Source organism: Amblyomma americanum, chromosome 11 (assembly GCF_052857255.1).
Source record: "Amblyomma americanum isolate KBUSLIRL-KWMA chromosome 11, ASM5285725v1, whole genome shotgun sequence".
Classification (NCBI taxonomy): Eukaryota; Metazoa; Arthropoda; class Arachnida; order Ixodida; family Ixodidae; genus Amblyomma; species Amblyomma americanum.
Window position 1 is genome coordinate 7,134,567 of NC_135507.1, and position 22,016 is coordinate 7,156,582.

General features: G+C 45.1%; 1 protein-coding gene across 1 annotated transcript; it reads left to right on the top strand.

The window, feature by feature from the left end:
- Window positions 1–1,054: 1,054 nt before the first annotated feature.
- On the top strand, window positions 1,055–18,584 carry Hmgs (hydroxymethylglutaryl-CoA synthase). Its single transcript, XM_077644169.1, is given in 9 exon segments — window positions 1,055–1,171; window positions 1,173–1,500; window positions 3,590–3,715; window positions 5,654–5,818; window positions 6,380–6,536; window positions 8,141–8,311; window positions 9,498–9,730; window positions 14,111–14,256; window positions 17,069–18,584. Coding segments are annotated over 9 exon segments (1,500 nt in total). The 3' UTR covers window positions 17,126–18,584.
- Window positions 18,585–22,016: the final 3,432 nt, after the last annotated feature.

Here is a 22,016-nt window from a genome sequence, read left to right on the forward strand (position 1 = left end):
AAGGAAAACAGCAACTTGGGGCCATCTGGAAGCTGTTTCATAGTCCAGAAGGTTTGGCGCACTTTGCGTTGATGCAGTGCGCCTAACATAATTGAGTCCACAAGCATATAATTGAGTCTCGTTCTGTGGCAGTCGCAACTCTGTCCACCTCGCTAAGCCTGCCAGCTGTCTGGATAACATGCCAAGCTTTTGCCTCTTGTGCTTTATGAGCTAAGCAGCTGTTGCAGCGAAGCAATGGATGGCATTCTGTTGACAGTGCCATTATTTGGCCAGCCTGTGTTGTGCTCTCTTGTATCCTCTCGGCTGTTTTGGTAACCTTCTCAGTTCTGTAGTTGGTGCCCATTGCTGATTAGCTGGCCGGTGTATCTTTGGTTGGGATGACTTTTGTGAGTTGTCTGTGCTGGATATAACTAAGTGGACCACTGAACATCAAGAACCAAAAATTAAGTTCCGTTTACCCACAAGACAGGAAAGACAGGAAATATGAAGCATAATACGTAACTCAGCATTTAACCTCTGCTTGCAAGCTTTTTATTCATTTCTTGCTGCAATCTTAAATCACTAGTTGTCTGTTGTCGTGTTGGATCCTATTGTTCTACAGTGTGTACACTAAGCTAGTATGAAGTGTCTAAGCTTGGCTTGTTTCATTAGCAGATGGCCAGATTGATTATTTTTTTCAATTAAGTTGGCATTGTAACAGTAAAGGGTGTTTACCAATGTTTCTTTTTTTCCTGTTTTGCACTTTATTTTGCCATGTGAATCATTATTGGGCCAATCTATGTGCATAAAAAAAGTGTTTCCATGCAATTGGCTAATCAATTGAAGAGGAATGGATTGTAAAGATTGGTAGAGCTTATCAAGGGAACCATCTTAAGTGTTGAGGTGAACATCATTGGCATCATGTTCTTGCCTGTTGCCTGTTGTTTGAAACTTCTTTTATGTTACCTATATTTGTAGTGCTTTTACTTTTCTTCATTATTAGTGTGCCATTTTCCAGCTTCATGCTTTGCCTTTAATAAACATTGTTTCCTCTGTGCTTGTTTATGCTCAGACAATGCCCAGCTTCAAGCAGAATGAGACTCGTGGCTGGCCCGAGAATGTCGGCATCCTGGCAATGGAGATCTACTTCCCCTACCTGTATGTCGACCAGACTGAGCTCGAGGTGTATGACGGTGGTGTCGACCGGCAAGTACACGGTTGGCCTTGGTCAAGACCGCATGGGCTTCTGCTCCGACCGTGAGGACATCAACTCGCTCTGTCTGACGGTCACGAGCCGGCTGCTGGAAAGGACGGGCGTGCCTGCCGGCCGTGTCGGCCGCCTTGAGGTGGGCACCGAGACTCTCGTCGACAAGTCCAAGAGCGTCAAGACTGTGCTGATGCAGCTGTTTGAGGAAGCGGGCAACACGGACATTGAGGGGGTGGACACGACCAATGCCTGTTACGGAGGCACAGCGGCACTCTTTAACGCGGCTGCATGGGTGGAGTCAAGTGCCTGGGACGGTGAGTTGTTTTTTTAACATTCTACTGATGTGCTTCCCATGACACGGCAAGAACCTTATCGGGGAATGAAATTTTAAGGTATTGTGGTGAACCTTGATGATGATTGTTGTCAGCCATGTGCAGCAGGTCACCTACACTTCAAGAAACATAAACATGGTGAGGACTATAAGAACAGAATGAAAAAAAAAAAAGTTGGGGCAACTGATTAAGAATCCTCAAAAAGCTTTGACACCTTCTTTCAGGCCGACTCACTAAGTACTGAGTTGGCCCTTCTTTCCTTACCACGGCCATAGATCATCCGGCATAAACACGGGATGAGTTTGCACGCTGCAAAATATTTTAAAATCTCTTCAAAATAACAATGCCGAAGACTGTCCTGGTTGAAGACTACAGTGCTGGAACGGTGCCAGGAAATTTTTAATGGGGTGGTGCAGAGAAGAGGAAAGTCGAATTAAATTTTGGGTTGGTATAATGCCTCTGTGGCATTGGTGTGGCCTGCCAATTTCGATTTGGCTGGGATATTTCTGAGGTGGCGGCCGCCACCCTTCGCCTTCCCTTGGCGCCATCACTGTACGTGTTCACTGTGGCTAAGTTGGACTAGCTCATTAACTACTACAACGTGTTGATGAAGTGCGTACGATGGTGGAAAATGTTATTTATCCGCTGTATTGTCATTGCTTGTGTCAACAGCTTCATTCATTTTTCAAGCGCATCGTGGATCTTACCATTACGTTACTGCATTTGCTCCATGTTCCCAGTACGGCTTGCTTGTGTTTAGTCTAGAGCTTCTAGAGCAGATTGTCAACTTTGACACTGTCGAACAAAGTCCTCTCACCCTTGCAACACGCCCCTCCTGCGCCTCCCTCAAGCTTGCATTATGAGCCCGGAAAAACAGGGAAACAAAAAAGAATTGCATGGTATGCTACAATGAGCACAAGACTGAGCATCAAGTAACGATGCTGTGCAAGGTGCACAATATGTACGTGTGCTTGACAGCAAAAAGAAATTGCTTTCTTGAGTGGCACAAGCATCATGGGGGTTGACTGCTGTCGGCTGATTTCAAACAGTGATGCAAAAACCAAAGAAGATCTGCAATTGGAAGTGTAAAACTCCTGGATAAGATAGCGGACAGTTTAGGCAGCATCTTGTATATTTATTCCAAACGTTTTTATTGTTTGTTCAGTTATATAACTTAGCGTTCCTTTTTTTTGCATTCTTAAAAAAAAATAAGAATTTTTTCCCTAAGCAATGTTTAACTCCTGAACGCAGTTTTTATATTGTTCGAAGGAACGACTATTGAGCTGCATCTTGATATATTGTGAGGAAGATACACAAGTTATTTTTCTGAATAAAATTTTTTTTCTAATACCAAAGAAAATCATTTTCCTCCATGGTATAACGAAAGATTTAAAAGGGATCCACAACACTGTTAGCAAACTCTTGTCTTGATGTCTTCTATGTCTTCTGTCATTGACAAAATTTTCTGAATCATTGAAAATATGACGCCACCATTCGTCAGTTTCTTTGTGCAAGAGAAGAGTGCATTTAGAAGTGTGCTGTTGAAGAACTAAGAATTGTCATGATGTATGATTAGCCAGGCATTGATTCCGACTGTGTAGCTTCATATTCAAGAAAATGGCTGCTTCATTTAATGGCGTTTTGAGATCCCTTCAGTAAAACAGTTGAGATTTTTCGTGGAGAGTCAACTTGGCTGTGGACTACGCTGCTGTGCTAGGCCGGTGGTTATAGATTTAGTTGTTCTGGTTGGAATTGAAACTTGTACTCAACGTCTCTCTGGACACAATGGCTGTTCCGTGCACATCTTTTGTTCTAGTTTATGCATTCCACCCGTACTGTACTGACATGCTATATCCTTGCATTCCATGTTGAATAAACGAACACTTGCATTGTTGTTGGCTCAAGTCTGTCATTTTGTGTTGGACAGCAAACAGCTGTAAACTGAACCTGAAAAGTACAGATTTTGATGGTTTAGCACCAGATGGTTTATGCAGATTCAGTCACTTTCTCAACATTATCCCTTCCTCTCGCAACATTCTCTTTTACTTATTGAACACATACTGCTGTGCAGGGCGCTATGCCATCGTGGTGGCTGCAGACATTGCTGTGTATGCCACTGGACCAGCCAGGCCTACAGGAGGTGCTGGCGCGGTGGCCATGCTCGTGGGACCAAACGCAGCCCTCGTACTGGAGAGGGGTGAGTTAATTTGCCACTGAAATAGTTTGTAATTAGTGATGATTAAGCTTCAGTAATAAGTCTTGCACTCCACTAACAAAAACTTAAGTGCTCTTGATTGTTGGCAGAGAAATAGGAGAGCTTTTAGGCAACTGCTTTTGGCTGTTGTCTGTGGACATGTTTGCAGAAAGCTTGCTTTACAGTATCTTGTAAATTCCCAGCAAGAGCTGCGACGTATTGGGCTGCCACTTTTATAAGCTGTAGTACAGAACGGCATATTTGATGCTGTGGTTTACTGTCTGTGCCCAGATGTTGCACTGTGTGCTTTATTAGGCTGTGGGAAAGCACTTGTTTGGCACCTAGCTTATGCCTTATTTGAAACAACCTTCCACTTCTGCTCTTTGCTAGGACTAATGACTCAGTTATTGTAAAAGAGTTTGGTACAAAATGTGTGGAGTGACTAGCTGCCTATTTACATACTCTAAACAACTTTTTTTTGTGGCCTCAATATTTCGTGCATTCGGGGAAAGTCTCAGTGTCTTCGCATGTTGTTGAAGAAACAGTGCCTGTGCAGGTAACAAACTTCATGGCTAGGTGAGACTTTTTCTTACTACTCAGGTGCGCATATGCATTGAATTTCAGCAGTATGCCATGCATTGCCACAGATTTTCTTTGCCTTGCTTTTTCTCTTTTCACATAACTGTCCCATGGCTGAAGGCAGACCACACAATTTGCTTTACAGGCAGTGTGGTTTAAGCATAATGGGCTCCGAGGTGGCCGTGCTCGTGTTTGGAGATGTGCACGCCTGGAAGTACTAAAAAACTCAAACTGTAATTCAGCTTCACAGTTACTGTCTACCTCACTTTCAAAAAAAGTTCCCTGTGGAGGCATTAGGTCAGTGTTTGCCTGTGTAGAAACTCAATACGTTAGGCAGTTGAGACGCAGAATGGCAAAGGCTCAAGAGCTCTGATGGAAATAAGACAGTGACAATAAATATAACGCATCTGTTTTCTTTGAAGGACACATGATGCTGATACGCAGTGTATTTTCAACTTCTTTTGTCTGGCATCAGACACTAAAAGCTCGTTAATTCGAACTTCAAGGGACCAAAAAAAAAATTCAATTATCCAGAAGTTTGAATTATCAAATGACCTCAAAAAAATTGACAAGAACTGCTTGCATCACATTATATTTCTTTGGTGAAAAACTGGGCAATGTTTGCCTGCTTTTGAGATGTGAACGATGCTACAATGGCTCCTTTCAGCTGTGTAGATCCACCGCTACTGCATCACACACCTCACAAGCAACAAGAAAAAAATATACGATAAAGACTAGAGAGACACACCAAATAGGGCCGAAATGGCGCGCGGCTAAGCTCAGTTGGTTGGCTGATACAGGCTAACGCGATGCTCAGAAAAGCGTAACCGAAAATATGCGGTGTGACTGTACTTAGAGACGGATCCATCTGTTGTCGTCACACCTGCTGTTACATGCGTGTCAGAGGTGCGCAGGCAACTCTGTAGCGTGGGATTTAGGTTTGAGTGGGGCTGTTTGCACCATTGCTTGACATGCCAGACAAACCTGGACGCTGCATCCCTTCAAGAACCCGTTTGAATTATTTGGTGTAAGACCCATAGCATTGAAATTAGTGAGTTTGAGACGCCATAGACTTCTATGGGCGTTGACCGGTAGTTTGAATTGTCAAACTTCTTGAATTAAAGGTGTTTGAATTAACAAGCTTTACAGTACTCATGTATGTACTGGGCAAATTTTACACTTATGGCTAACCTTAGCTGCAAGACTTGGCTGCATTTTTTTTTACTAGGTTGTGTGTCATGGCCTCGGGTCTTTTACGGCAGTCTGTAAAGAATTTTTTTTTACTTCTCTGTACATGACACAAGTTTGAGTGATGTCTCACCTGCGTTGCGGTTCTGAACATGGAATTCTCTTGCACGACAGGTGTGCGGTCTTCCTACATGAGCCATGTGTATGACTTCTACAAGCCGGACCTGCTGTCGGAATACCCACGCGTTGATGGCAAGCTGTCAGTCGAGTGCTACAGCAGGGCCCTGGACAAGTGCTACGCGGGCTTCTGCAAGAAAGCACGAGCTGCCCGCCCCGAGGGTTAGTCCTTGTTCCCTTGTGTTTAGAACACTTTCTAGTTCATCACCATCATCATTGTTGCTGTCAGCAGGGTTACGGCCACTGCACAAGAAAGGCTTCTCCCATTGGTCACTGTATTGCCCTGTCCTGGGCAACCCGCAGCCACCTTAGTAAATTTTCTGATCTCATCTCCCCAGAGTTGACTCTCTGTGCTCTGTGATTACTTTTTCATTTTCTTGGTATTCTTCCTGTTGCTGTGACAGAACAGAAGCTACCCTGACAGGCCATCGGCTTTATCCTGACAGGCCGTCAGCTACCGTATTAGGCCACTGGTTATAGTAACAGACTATCAGTTTGCGTTCATGCCCGTTTTTGTGTCCCCTCCTCTTTGCCCTGTCTGCTTCAGGTTGTTGCATTTTAATATGTCAGCTTTTTTTTGTCGCAACACAGCCCACAGTAATACATTAAAGCAAGCAGTTTCACAGGGAATCATGATTTGTGATTTCAGGCTTGCATCATCTCATGTTTTGGATTGATGAACTGGAAAGCCTGCTCACACAACTTTGTCCCTTTCCCATGCAGAGCATAGAGATCGGCCTGTGACCCTGGATGACCTGGACGCCATGCTGTTTCATGCCCCGTACGGGAAGCTTGTGCAAAAGAGCCTTGCTCGGTTGGTGCTCAACGACTTCCTGCAAGACTCGGCATCTCCCAAGTACGCCAGCCTAGCTGGCTTCAGGTGGGTGTCGTTGCGTTGTGCATATACTATTGCATTGCCTATTGTAGCAGTGACCTAATTATGGTCCTCACGCTGGTTATGCTTTCATGGTAACAGTTGTCAAAATTACACACTCCTTGGTGAAATGTTTTTCCCAGTTTGTGTGTTACTTACTGCATCATATTTAGCACAGTGGCAAAGACCATGCTCTTTTTTTTCATTGTTCGCTTGTTCATCTATAGGTAGTTTTATATATTCTTCAGTCTTTTGCTGTGAAATGCTTGCTGCAGGCTATTTAACTTCTACTCTCACCAGCTCCAGCATGGGCTCGTCAATTAGTTCGTCAGCCTTGAAATGTACTAAGGTACAAAAGCTTTGAAATGTAGAGAGTATTTTAGAGGATTTCACTGACGTATTCGGCAAGCTTGAAAACTAAAAAGGGTGCTTTGGTGAAAAATGCTTCAGGCTTCACTTCATATGCACCATTTTTCTTTTCTGTCAGTTCGTCAGCAGAGTCACAGCATTGCCTTGCTTGTGTTCATGTGCTCGGAGTCCTTGCACTGTCAGATTGTCACTTATCTTAATGCTTATTGTATATTCTCGAAGTAATGGTACCCTTCATTGTGCTGGGATCAAAAATAAGTTTCCCTCGTTAACTGCGTCATGAAAATTTTATGCAGCACGAAAAAACAAGGATGGCAAAGAAGTGCGGAAACAGCACAAGCATGCTTGCTCAGCGCTTGCCATAGTGTTTGTGTTTGCTCGTTGGCATTTTTTTTTCTTGCGCTGCCACACCTTTTTATGATGAATGACCAACTAGCCCACAATGCCTAGCATATCCTTTGTGATATAGCGTACAAAAATGTGAATAGTTTTTGTTTCTGCCTGCAGGAACTGTCTTTCAGGACGTTTTTATCAAATGAAAAGACGAAGTGCCTGTTTTCAGAAGTTGAAAGCCTGCGGAAGGATAAATTCATGTAAAAGCAAATATCAATGGTTAACCCTAACAGCCTAAAAATTTCGATGGTCATAATGGAGCAATTTTGAATTTTGCTATTTATTTACTACTATACATGCTTGCATATTTTCCTGCAGTTGTTTTGTCCTTAGATATTTAGAAATTATCAAAATCAGCTAAATTTAATTGTGCTCTAATGATCCTTTTCTTATTAAATATCTGTTCTTTTTGCATTTTTGCAAGAAAGGGATCAATATTGATGAAATCCTCGGAAGTTCACAATATTTATCTGGTGTTTATGATGCCTAGGTATTACAGGATCAATTGAATTTGTCTCTTCTCTGTCAGGTTGTGCGGCATTTGTTTTACAAGGTGTTTTAGAGTACATTATGAAAGCAATTCAAACCTGAACATTAGAAACATAATAGCGTTGTCAGTTGGGGCCCTAGGTGTGAAATGGTTCAATTAAGGTAGTAGCTGGCCACAGTCTTATGCTGTTTGATTTGATGTTTGCCAGTCTCCCTCCTTAGCTGTGCCACTGTCATGAGGTGTGCTTTCTTGGTTTCACTAGGTGCGTGGCTTTGGCCTGATGGCTTGGTGGATAAATATTTTCACAAATGCTGACACTCATAACAGAATGAAAGGAAAACTTGTCTTTCCCTCACAGCTCGGTTCATCTGGAGGACACTGTGTTCGACCGCGACGTGGAGAAAGCCTTCATGAAGTTCAGCCAGAAAATGTTTGAGGAGAAGACCATGCCCAGCCTGCTCGTGTCAAACCAAGTGGGCAACATGTACACGCCTTCCCTGTACTCCTGCCTCGCGTCTTATGTTGCCAGGTGAGCTGCCTCTGGTGGGTGGTCAGTCCAGGAGCGGGCTTTATAGTGTTTTGTCCCTTCACATTTTTTTGCTTTTCTTCTTACACTTGAAATGTTTGGAGTAGGTGTGCATAGCTGCTGGTGAGTGAATGCAGCAAAACTAGGCAACCCTGCAGTGAAATTTCTAGGTCTAGCTTTCTCTGGGCCATGGAACTGACATAATTAAAGGTCCTGTTGGTGTACACAGCAGAAGCCCGATGCGATAAAAGGTGTCAGCGCAATGAGATGTGCCCAATATGCGAATACCGGGATGCCGCCATTTATAACGTAGAGAAGTTTCTTTTCATGGCACTAGAAGGTACTAAACCATTTGTAACCTACATTACAGCTTTATCAGGTGGCTAAGAAAGTTAAAAATTATCTGTAGCTCCAAGGAAGTGCTATCCTGTTCAGTAGTAGTGCTCTGTGCTAGAGGATGGAACTCTGCTAGAATAACTGACGAGGCAGGCATTGTTTGCTCTTGCCACAAGTAAAGCATTAAAATGCTGAAGCGTATAGTAATACTCAGTGCAGAGTCCTCCTGCCTCAATTAGACAGTAGAATTGTGTAGGTATGGTGGATTGGGGAGGGTGGTGTGGGGTTGAGGACTTTGCATAAGGAAGCCATGCTGAACCTCATTTTGTCAGTGGAATCACGCATGGTTCATGTAGCACCACCCCCTCTGGATTGACTCATATGGAAAGCTTTGTATTGAGAACAGCTAAAATGTGGTTATTTTGCAGAAAGTCAAAGGTGTCCTAAAAAAGATTGATGGGGCAAAAGCAAGGAGCAAGTCAGTTGATGGTGCAAAGAACATATTGTGGGGGTAGAAAAGAAACTGAAAATTTACTGAGTGGCAGGATGATAATTGCGGTAGCTTCCCATGGTGGCTTGTCTTCACAAGCTACTTGCTACTAGACGGTAGCTTCTCATTACAAAGGGGAAGCTTCTGAAGCAGTTTAGCTTCTAAGCAATGTTGAGCCAACTAGCCGACAACAACACCTTCATGAAGCTTCTGAACATCTGTGCATTGAAAGTTGACCTGCACAGTAGTAGATGGCACTGAGGTGCTGACCGCTAACGCTGTCGTCTTGCATATGCATTTCCCTCGCTTTGAGACAGACTGACTCTTTTTCCTCCCTCTCTTTCTCCTGCTCATGCACTGCAGCTTCTCGGTGTCCCAGCTGGCGGGCAAGCGCATTGGCATGTTCTCGTACGGTTCCGGTCTGGCGGCCACCCTGTTCAGCCTGTGTGTGACGACCGACGTTGGGCCGAACTCTCCACTCCACGACCTGCACGCCAGCCTAGTCGACCTGCGCGCCCGCCTTGCCCAGCGCCGCAAGGTTGCCCCGCCAGAGTTTGCCGTCATCATGAAGCTGCGGGAGGAGACCCATCATCAAGGTAGCATCCATGCCTCTGTTGTGCTCTTGTGCACGCTTTTGCTGCTTTGTTTTGTTAATTTTGCAGCCATGGTAGCTGGAAGAGGGGAGGGACATGTGTGATCCAGGTAGGGCTGGGTCTGGGTGCTCTAGTGGGAGGTGCCGTAGGGCTATTACAGCCACTTCATTGCCCTGGAGCAGTGAAAAGTCTGAAAGTTTTTTCGCACTGTCGTGCTCCAAATGTGTTACTGAGGTGGTGACAACGAAATCATTGTGTGCACAGAATGCACAGAATGCACAGAATGCACAGGTCAAGCAAACTTTTAGTCGTTAATAAGGCAGCCTTGAATGAAAGAAAGAATTGATTTTGAGCACATTTGTACAGTGGACTTGCAATAATTAAAACTTGTGTAATTCGTACTTTCAGTTAATTCAAACAGATCTGAAAATTTTGGTTGGCCGGGTATATTTTCAATACATTTGAAGCCTCTTAATTCGTATTGCGCTTTCTTCTGAATTCACTTAATTTAAAAATTTTCTTGCTCCAGCACTCCCAGCACGCGAAAGAGCGATGGCCAAGGTCAGATACTTCAGTTTGCAGAGTAGCTTGAGCGAAAATTCGGCCCCCCTCAACGGGTTAACTCAGACGCACTGCAAAGGGGGGCTATGTCGAGGTCCATTCAGCACTCCATTCAGTCCATTTGGGTAACCAGTGGCTGCGTAGCTTCGTTTTCTGAACGTCTGTGATAGCTGCTATTGGCCTCACATCAGCAAGCGAAGCCCCCCTACGTGCTGTTTCAGACTCTTATTGGTACGTCGCTTTTCTTTGTTCGTTATGGGAGCCTCGCATGTGCTAATAATTGTTCCCCTCACTTCCGTCTGCATGGTTCTTTCCATGCATCAAAAATGCGGGCTCATCACGAACTGCTCCTACTTTCTCCCAACTTTCTCTTTTTGAGGCATCAAATTCTTAGCTCTGTTTTCTCTATACTGCTTAGGCATCCAAAAAAGTCCGATGGAATCTACAAGAGCACCACAAAACATTAGCCTGCTCCTGTGGACAGAGAATGAGTAATGTACATTCGGACACCTGATTTTTCGGACATGCTTGATTATTCGGACTTTTTCGCGGCACTGCGACATGGCCCATAGAGCCAATGTGTAAGAGCGCATGAAATTTCGGACGCACCGGAACTGACTGCTCGATTTTTCGGACCTTGTTCGCACTCGCCGCCAATACCCAAGCCGCCATATACCGTATTTGCTCGCGTAATTGACCCAATTTTCTTCCAGAAAAGTTGACATCAGTTTGGGGGGAGGGTTCATTACGCGGGAAAAAAATGTTTCCAACAGATTTTTTTGGAAGGGCCGAGATTTCATATATCTCTGTCCGCCCTCCAGTCATTAACAAACGCACGCAGTCAGACCGGTCTATGTTCATGTGCCGCTGCTGTCAAAGCATCGTTCACTTTGACCGGATCCAGCAATTTTGTGGCAGGCGGCGCAGGCCAGATAATGCGAAAGTGATGAACACCGGCCCTGAAGGTCAAGCTCAGGTTTTGTAGGGGACCTTAAAAAACACACAGGACAAAAAAACACACAGGACGGTGATGCGTGTGCGGTGATGCCTGTGCATAATGCCAATGACTATGCCTTAGCTTACAGCATACAATGTCTTGGCGCTCTGCCAAGTTCGCTGAGCGTTCCTCGCTCTCCCCTCCCGCCACCCCTCTGGCAGGTGCTCTCCTCAAAAAATAAACAAGTGGTGGTGTTATCAGCGGCTAGCAGCATCTTGGCGTGCTGTGCCCCCCCCCCCCCCCCCCCCCCCCCCTCCCCTCCCCCCCCTTCCTTCTGGCAGGAGCTCTGAAAAGATAAACAAGTGATGTTATCGCGGCAGCTGGGAGCACCTTGAGGCGCTGCCAATGTCTGCACTGTGGACAGCGCGAAAACTGAGGAACCAGCTACAAAAAGCTATAGGCTTAAAAGTGTGTGTGTGGGGGGGGGCACATTATATGCGAGTGGGTCCATTACGCGAGTAAATATGCATACGGCGGAACCTCATTAACTCAAACTGCGGGAGTGATCAAAAACTTTATCAAACAAAACTAAATTCAAGCTTATGGGGAACTTGCGCTGAAGTTTGCGGTGCCGATTGCAGCGCCATAACACACTGCCATAACACACTGCCTAGCGAGAAGAGCAAGCAGTTTTGGGTAGTACTCATAGTACTTTTCTGCGCCACCTTCAGGCGCTTGTCATCGTGAGCTTCCACGCTCTGTCGAAGGTGCACGTGCCGAGCGTCAGCTATCTGAAGCTAGGCAATGAATGCTGTCAGCCAAACGCGAGTATCTAATCGCGCAGAATGTGTTCTTGCGTTTGCAGCGGCCCAAGCGGCTGACAAAAACAGTTTTGAGTCACCGAATGGAACAATTGCAGTGCCACCTTGGCAGCGCAGGTTCCCCATAGGAAGCCTTTTAACTTCAGATGCTGAAATTCTGCGCGAGTGAGTCGGTACATTGCGCCCGCATGGTTTTTGAATTCGTACTGTTTTTGAATGCCTTCCGCCGCACAAACTTGAACAGTAGTAAGAGTTCGCGGGACTCATCTGTGCCGAGTTTTTCGTCCTGGATACAGAAATAGGTAGCAGCGACGCGCGTGGGAGGCTTACGGCTCCGCGGAAACGGCGAGCGCGGGAGGAAATGGTGGTGCATTTCAAAGCGAGGTCAGCGTACCCGCAGCAAAGCGCACCGCAACTCTGACTTTTCTATCGTAAAACCGTAAACAACTGGCGTTTTGATGACAGGCAAGACGCCTCTCATTTACGCAAGCCACCGCAGAGCGCATATCGCCGGATACGATGGCGATTTCGGCTCTAGTCGCTAGGCCTAATGACGAAGACTAATGTGTCGCGCTAGTTTCGGCTGTTTCTCGGTTCTTATTGTTTCGCCATCTTCGCGTTCTCGTTCCAGGCCCATCGTACTGCGGGCACAGCGCAGTTTCCGCAGCGGCGTGTTCGCTTTCCCATTTAGACTTATCCCAAGCCGTGCGTTCAGCGGCGACATGCCGCGGGCAGCACAGCCAAGCCGAGCTCATGAAAGCGGTCGCCATCCTTGTCCGTGCACATGTCGCGCTGTGAAATTTAGTCATGAGGAGCTTTAGAATGTGAGCAATACAACTGATGCCTTCCTCCGGCGTATTCGTAATAAGTTCATGATTTTTTTTTTTTTTTGGTGAAATTTAATTTTCTGGACTGCCTGTTTTTTCGGTTGTTTTCGCGGTCCCTAGAGAGTCCGAAAAATCGGTCGTTGACTGTATTAACTTTCCTAGAAACATGTTCGACAAACTGGTGGAAGCTTACTGAATTCCGATCAGGAAAACAGTGTTCGTCATCCATGTCATTCTGCCAAAGTGACTCGACTTTACACAGGGTGTGCTGTTCGAAGATTGAAAACAAGTTGTGTGAGTTGTTAATTACATTGTGCAATGCGCCCCTTTTATTGGAAAAGAGCCTTTCTAGAGAGCGAGACGGCTACATGCATTATTAGAGAGACACAGAGCATGCTGGGTGTGGGGTTCTTTAATGTGCACTAACATCGCACAGTACACGGGCCTCTAGGATTTCGCCTTCATCGAAATGCGACTGCCGCGGCTGGGATCGAACCCACGTCTTCCGGGTCAGTAGCAGAGTACCGCAGCGTGCTGGGTTGTGTCTAGCTACTGATGCTGTATGTGAAACGTAAATGGGCACTGGCACTGCATGCTCTTGCTCTGTGGCAACAAAGAGTGAGAGGGGCACTTCAGAAGGGACCCATGTCTTGGAAAGATTTTTGTGTTTCATGTCTGCTTTTCGTGGCAAGGTCAAATGGCAGTATTTTTTTTTTTTCATTTTTTGTCTGATCAGCTGTCCGTAATATCTATTGCCAATTCTTCTGTTCCTTTTTCTTTCCTTGACTTCTTTTCTGTGCTTTTAGCTCTTGCGGTTATCTATTTGCCTATCTGTAACCGTCTGCCATGGTGGCTCAATGGTTAGGGCACTTGGCCACTGAGCTGCAAGACCTGGGTTCAGTCCTGGCTGTGGCGGCCACGTTTCAATGGAGGTGAAACGCAAAGGGCGCTTGTGTGCTGTGTAATGTTAGGGCATGTTAGAGATTCCTGGCAGTCTAATTTAATCGGAAGCCTTCCACTATGGCGTCCCTCATTGCTCGTATGTCGCTTCGGTACATTAAACTTCACAATTTACAATTTACCAATACCAATGGGCAACAAGTTAATATTACTCATTGAATTGTTAGTACTTTTAATGTGCAGTAAGGTCTTAGGCAACATAGGCACATTTGCCCCGGTTCAGCAGAGCCTGCCCATCAGCTGCCACTTCCTTATAACTTATTTCTTACTTTTGCAGCACCATACACACCGGTCGGCCCCTTGGACGACCTCTTCCCGGGCACCTGGTACTTGGCGTCGGTGGACAGTATGCACCGGCGACACTACCAGCGTCTACCGATTGCGAGTATCAATGGCAAGGCCCCTGTGGCAACGACACTCAAGGTACCCTTGCATGTCCCGTATCTCTAAGTGGCCCTGAAATGCATTTGTCAACATTTGAGGCATCTAGAGCAGAAAGACGGAGACTCAAGTGAGCAGGACAGGACGCACTGTAGACATTTTTTGTCTAGCTTGTGTCTCGTCTTCCTTTGTGTCTATCTTTTACACAAGATACCTCAAATGTCAATGCATTTTTCTTGTTCTGTTCAGAGGTTTGCTCTCCTTGATGACTTTGTTTGGGTCGGAAATCCCTTTGTTGCGTGACTGAAAACTGGACACCACTGTAGACTGTTTTAGTGGACGGGGGGGGGGGGGGGGGGGGGGGGGGGGGGGGGGGGGGTGAGTATTCACGGCGCAGGGGAGAGGACCTTTCTACCTCTCTCCGGCTTGTGCAGTGGACAAGCAGTAGGCTCTCCATATGCTGCGCTAGGCTTGGAAACCAGTTGTTTTCTTGAACTTCCAGTGCATCATAACAAAGCACAGTTTTCCTGTAGTGTACTTAGGCTCCAAATGAGTCTTTGGCAAGTTTGTGGTCCACTTATTCTGACTTTAAGAAAAGGAAAAATGATAACGAAAGGAATGATAACTGTCACAGCATCGCTGCTTTACTGGTGCGGTCGCTTCATTCAGGCAGTGCTGCGCTGTCACATGGTAGTGGGAAGCTGGTCTTAGAAAAAACATTTTTGTTAATGAAGTCACAATAATGAAATCTTCAAGGAACATGTATTTTTGCGTGCCAATTCCAAATATGTGATTCAATTTTATGTAAAACAAGTCCTTGCATACTTATGCAATAATGTTAAGTACCTTTTTGCCAAGAGTTTTCAATAAGTTTTGCTGCAGGAAACTTGCTATAACACATGCTATTGGCTTATCTTGGCATCAAGCTATGCAATAAGTACAAAAATTATTATCCTGCCTATCATAGAGGTTGAGTTACAGGGTTTTGAATTTGTCACTTCACAAACGGGAAGAAAAACTTGTATTCTTGATGATTTCAAAATCCTATAACTCACCTTCTACAACAGGTAGGATGATAATTTTGCCCTTTTTACATAGCTTAACGTCAAGAGAAACCAATGGCATGCAATCTAACAAGTTCTCTGCAGCACAATTTCTTTCAAACTCTCGGCAAAAAGTTACATAACATATTGCATAAATGCACAAGGACTTGCTGGATATAAAATTAAATTACACGTTTTGAATCAGCATGAAAAAATACACATTCCCTGAAGATTTCATAGTTGTGACTTCATAATAAGAAAAACGCATCGGGTTACGATGTGAAGGATTCAAGGGAGGCCCTTACCATTTTGAAGCAGTTCTGCTTCAACCATTCCGACAGTCTGCATGCAATAAAGCGTTGATGGAAATGTGAAAAACAGTCTCTGTCGCGCTGTTGTCATCTCGAAAGCAGGCGACCGCTGTGCACCTTTTCACAAATAAATTTATGATGCAAGCAAATATTGACCGTTTTTTCAAGAGCATTCGATAATTTGAATATTTGAATAATTCGAACACTTTTTCTCGTCCCTTGAAGTTCAAATTTTATTGTACTAGCAAATGCCGCTGGTTCGCTCGTGCATAACCCCAAGAAACCTTCGTAATTTCTCTACAGAACGAGTGAGAAAAGTTCACATGAAGAATGCTCCTTATAATTTGCGCTGCACCTATATATCTTCAGCAGGGTAGTTCAGGAGAATTATGCACAGATTTGAACCTTGCTGATGAGCAGTATTTGCCGGCAGGTGATTCAGTTGTCGCATTCCTCATATGTAGCAGCGGGGAAAGAATTAGATAGCAGAAATGCAAACCATGTTAAGAACTAGCTGAGTGGAGATAAGACGCTGCAAATGAAAAATTTCATGAGTAGTTTCAAGTGTAAAGATGGCAGGCCGTACTGTACTGTGCAGTGTCAATGCAAGTTAAAGAACCCCAGGTGATCAAAATCATCTGGAGTCCTCCACTACGTCTCTCATCCCTGAATCACTGTGGGATATTAAGCCCCATAAAGCAAATCAGCTAGCATTTTTTGCACTTATTCCATTGGTGATTGTATATCCGTGGTACGCGCCGGATTGAGGGCTGGCATAATACATTCATGTCAACATCGCTTGACATTCCAACCAATATATCTTGCTTTCCTGCGGCGTCGTTTATTTACAGAGCCCCTACTGCTCTTCTGACACACTTGGCAAGTGCACAGGCACTTCGGGCCTGCAACAGCAGTGCGAGATAAGGGCTGGCACAGGTGCAAGAGCAATTTCAGGTCACTGTTCTTATTAAAATAGCCACCACCTTGGAAAGAAGCACACAAAAGAACACGATTACACAGACCAGCATAGCAGTCATGTGCAGATCAGTAACTACATGACACCGCCATGGTGGCGCCCCTGACAAAATGGTGCATAGGCGGGTTTCCTGATGCCAAGGGGGTATAGGCGAAGCACATTTAGGAGGCATGGTCTTGAAACGGAAAGACCAGCATGGCATCATTTGGTTGCCCAGGCATTGCAGTATTGCATTTAGTGTATTCCATAATTTGTAAACCTGAAAAAAAGAAAGGTTGCAAAGGCAAAGAAACGGGCTGGTTGAAAAAAATGGTGTTTTGGGGGCCTCTAAGCTCATATTGTTTGTAGGTTGACATTTTTCTTCAAATCAGTTATGTTTAACTACAGGGTTGGAGGCTACAGTAAGTGATTTTCGTGTAAAAGAACTAAAAATTGGTCATTGCTGGCAAGCTTTTTGTCTTGGACATTAGTTGAATATAAAGCTATTATGCTTCTAACCACTCGACATCCCGCTTCTCTTTCAGGAATTCAACAGCAGCGAGGTCACTACTAACGGTCAAGCCATTGCCCACGAAACCTAGCGGCACGTGTGACAACTTTTTTGGCGTTGGCGAGGACCGTCCGTGTGCTTCACTGCCTCTCTCCCTTATTGTCCTTTCTTTCCTTTCACTCGGTTTTGTTATTCGTTCCCTTAACGTCAATTAGCCTCATTATTTTGTTTTTCCTCATCTCACCTTTAATCCACCTCGTGTTAACATCGTAGAAGCAAGTTTTTTTAGAACATTTCGTTACATGCTGAGCAAAGTACTCCTGCGAGCCTCCAAACAAACTGTGCTGTGTCGTGATGACGGCAGCGAATGGGGGTCATAATGACTCCGGCAAAACTTTTTTTTTTCTGCCGCTTCTAAATGAGCACCTGTGCATTGTATCGAACTCAGCCTCAACTTGTGCTGCTGCACGCATCTTGCAAAGAGTGTGCAACAATCCATAGTGGCCTTGGATGACAAAGTGTTGGAAGTGTTGTAGCACATAAGTGAAAGGAAAGAAGGAACAGAGCCGTGGCGTTTGTGCATTTTGCGTGTTGGCTTTCTCATAGAGGATCGTGTGAAGCCAGGAATAAGAGAATGGATTTCAGTGTACATAAGTAGTCTTTCCTCACCCCTTAGCCTCCACAAGGAGAGGACAGTTCTCTTTGATAGCTTGTTTTCTCTTTTTTTACATACTGCCTGCCTGTGAACAAAATGCAGATTATTGTAATGGTGATGCAAATAGCACTGTTAAAACTGAGAACAGAGTAATTACAGGTAAAGTTTTTCTTTTTTGGGGGTTGGCGAGGTCACACGGTATTTGTCTGTAGTTGCTGGCTATGGCTCGGCTCATTCTGTGAGGGCTGTGTGTTGCAGTTTGCAATGGTTTCAAATCTGCCACGCTGTGTTGAACTGCAACTACCTTGATGATTTTTCGTAAGCAAACAAAAAAAGTGTGGGTTCTATCGACCACAATAAAAAAAAGCATCCCACTCTGATGTTGTCATATTTACTGTATTAGGAAAAGAAATTTGACATAGATATGGTGTATGATCTTGTGCTGCACTTTGCGTAGGAGACAGTATGTGAGAATGTGTTATTCATTAATGCATTACTGCTAAGCACATGTGGAGGTGTTTTTGTATTTATTCTACTTCCTAGAGAGCACGTCCTAATGGTATTTTCTTGTTTGGTACATGGGTTATAATATTTTACATATTTTAGCAGAGCACTATGAGGTGCAGCTTTATTTTGAGATTATTACTGTTGGCTAATTAATTAAAAGGCTGAGATGACTTCAGTATTTGAGAATAAATTTTATACAAATTAATTTAATGGTGAAGAGAAGTCTTCTTTTACGCTGGAAGAGTTTGGATATGCAGTGGTATCCTCTCATTGTTGGTTATTTTTTGTATGACATTTGATTGTAACCAATACTTCCAAGAAGATACCTTTGAACTGTGATGCAAGGCGCAGCTTGTATTGACAAATAAAGGTTGTAATTATCTTTTTACTTCTGTTGCATTTTATGCATGCACACACGCACACATGTGCATACACACACATACACGGGCTATTAGGGAGGGGCCTTAAGAACTGCAAGAATGGCAGGTAAGTCAAACCATCCTTTTTTTTTTTTGACATCCTAGAGGACACGTGTGGGAAAATTGCTATAGGGGAGGCCCCATCCAGTTTTTTTTTTCCCTCTTTTTCAATGCACAGTGTAGTTAAAGTGGACAAAAAGCCACTGCTGGAATTAGTGGTAAGCACCCATACCTCTTACGAGCTACTGTGTAGTTCTTGTCACCATCACGATCCAACATGACCCTCTCATCGCTGTAATAATTGAAGCTATCCATCTTTCGTAAATGCGTTTTTTACAGATTAAACTTTTGAAAGCCCCCACTCAGGTTAAACTATTCGTCTGTAACTCGCTAATCAGGCCCCAAGCTCGAACATGAATGTGTGGTGTGAGATCCATATACTAAAACCAATATGAAAGAACTTGAAAGAATCCAAAGGAAAGCCATACGATTTTATTCTAAATTTTCACCGATTCTCCATCTGAGCTAATTAAATCTCATAGTATCCAACCCCTTTAAGCAAGATGAAAAAATATTCGAGTATATTTCTTTCCTTGCTCATCCTCCCTCATGCTTTTCTTGGCACTTGATGCTGCACCCTACTTATCATTTTTATAGCTGCAGGGCTTGCATGTCCCCATCATCCCAGTTCACTTACCCTTTGTTTTGCCCGTACTGACACATTAAAATTTTTCTTTTTCCCGCATACCATAAGTGAGTGAAATTCACCGACTCAATGAACTGACAACGCATAGTGATTCTGCATGCTTTCTTTTTAGTTGTTCATTTTACTTGTTGCCCTTGGATCTGTAATATGTACACACCCCCTTCAAAAGTATACAGGCCAGAGGGTTTGCTTGCGAGACCTATAGCCTGCCTTGTTATGTATCCTGAGCAACCATAATCACGCGAAAGAGAAATGGCTTTGCATCCTTAATTTTCCAAATCTTTGGACTGCAAGATATGCTAGGGAGCCCCGCTAAACACCTCAGTAGCAAACCCCTTGGGCTGTGTACTTTTGATGGGTGCTGTACTTCTGTATTTGTTCTGCTTGAATCTAATATGATCTGCAGGATGGAAAAATTTAAATAAAATTATAGCATTTGTATATGTAGGTAGAGAGTTTGTAGTTGCTGAATTAAGACTTTTTTTAAGCGTCATTTGTTTGCCTGTGTCAGGGGCTCATTTGCTGTCTTTTATGTCCTGCATATTAATTTAGCATTTTAGTGCACTTTCCGCTATTGAAGGACACAAACGAAATATGTGTTTAATGCTGCATGAATGCTTGGTTCTATTTCTAAAGAACACTGGGCAGATGTAAAGCATGTAATTGTGGGCAAAGTGTTCTATTTAAGGTTTTGGTGCTGTAGGCGAAAGGAAAGGCAATGGCATTGAATGCTCTCTGCCAGTTTGTAGGCAAGGGAGTTAAAGTAGATAAAAATTGTAAAAAGTTTTTTCTTAGGTCTAGGTAAAAAAGGTGTAACTGCCTCACAGGGGCATCAAGCCTTCATAAAGTTTATTCGTCCCCTCGAGTTCACCCGCCGCGGTTGTCGAAATTATTCCGGAGCCCTCCACTGCAACTAGCAATCTAGACAATATAGAGGAATACCTTGAGGGTACGGGATTACGATATTCGCTGAAAAAATCGGAACTGTATACTCTACCGCCCTACGCAAAGGGGCAGACCACCCGGGGGTGGTTGGAATGCGGCAACGAACAGACGAGAATACGAATTAAGAGATCAGACTACGCACGAGCAACGGAGCAACCATCCCGATAGTGGTGGTGGTAGTGTTTTTTTAAATTAAAATAATAGTAAAAAGGAAGGAAAAGATTTTTGCTAGCCCCGGCATCTGCCATCGATACTGAAGCACCTGAGCTGGGGCAGCGAAAATAAAGGATAGCAGGCAGAATGGAGAAATGAAATGAAAGAGGTGAGGGGACAGGAAGAGAGGATAGGGGGAGAAGTAATATATACAAACTATTTACACGATAAGAAATGTGTCCAGGTTGTCCTCGTGATTAGTTCATGTTGGAGGAATAAAAACGCGCACAGCACTGTGTTGGCTACAACTGGAGGGGGGTGTACATTAATCGTTCAAGGCAAAACGTACTTGCGGAACGTTCGGTCACTGCGTACTACCTGGCGGAGAACAGACGGGACGTCAAGCCCGTGTTTTCGAAGAATGCACAGAGGCTCACCAAGGTTCGCTCACGAGTGCGCGCACTGCCCTGCGGCCACAATAACGTCTTGAGGGAGTCTGGTAGTATGCCCAGCGCCCTATAGGCCGCAAGCATATCGCGACGAGCATCGGCGAACGCGGCACAGTGAAGGAGCAGGTGTTCTAGTGTTTCCACTGCACCGCATCCGTCACACAGATCACTCGTCGCGATTCCGTGACGCTCCCGTCGTTCCCCGGGCCACACGCAGCCAATCCGCGCGCTGAGGATCATTATACGTTGCCACCGTGTATGTGCGCGACAGCCGGCGGAGTTGATGGGGAGTTGATGGCGATGTGCTCACCTGCGATGCGTGGGTCGGGATGCTGCTTTCGGAGATGGTCGTGGATGGCCGCACGCACGTCCTCCAGCCCAAGAAGTAGATCGCTGGCAGGTAGTTGATGTGCAGCGGTCGCGAGGTCGTCAGCTTCTTCGTTGCCGGCGATGCCACAGTGACCGGGAACCCACTGTGCACGCACGGCGCATCCTCTCTGCGCGAGGCGCTCGATGCGCGAGCGAATTTCCCGCACTAGTGGGGTACCGCGGCTGTTAGATTGCAGGCGGCTGAGGGCGGCGCGGGAGTCGCACAGCAGAGCACTCCTGGGCGGCGGAGGGCCGAGGGTGAGCAGCAGGTCCAGCCCGAGCCGGATCCCCATCAACTCCCCCGTAGTGGATGAGCCCAGGAAGGTTGCGTGTTGCTGGTTGTGCACCCGATAGTGCACAGAATTAGGATCCTCGGCATGATAATCGAGGCCAACGGCGAAACGATCACTAAATTAAAGCACAAGACGGCTAACGTACGCCATGCGAATCCTCATAGGGTCACTAGCAGAAGAAACGGAATGAGGGAGGCGAGTCTCACACGACTGGTACCCTCTTTCGTCATGAGCCATATTGCGTACGTCGCGGCATTTCACAACTGCATGGTACAAGGGAGAAGAAGCCAAGATCAACGTCCTCATCCGCAGGGTGTACAAGATAGCACTGGATCTACCCGAGTCCACCAGCACGCACCGATTGCTCCAGCTCGGTCTTCACAACACGCTTAGCGAAATCGCCGAGGCGCAGCGCACTTCACAACTAGAAAGATTAGCTGGCACGAGAGCAGGACGCCAAATCATGGAAAGTCTCGGCATCCGTTA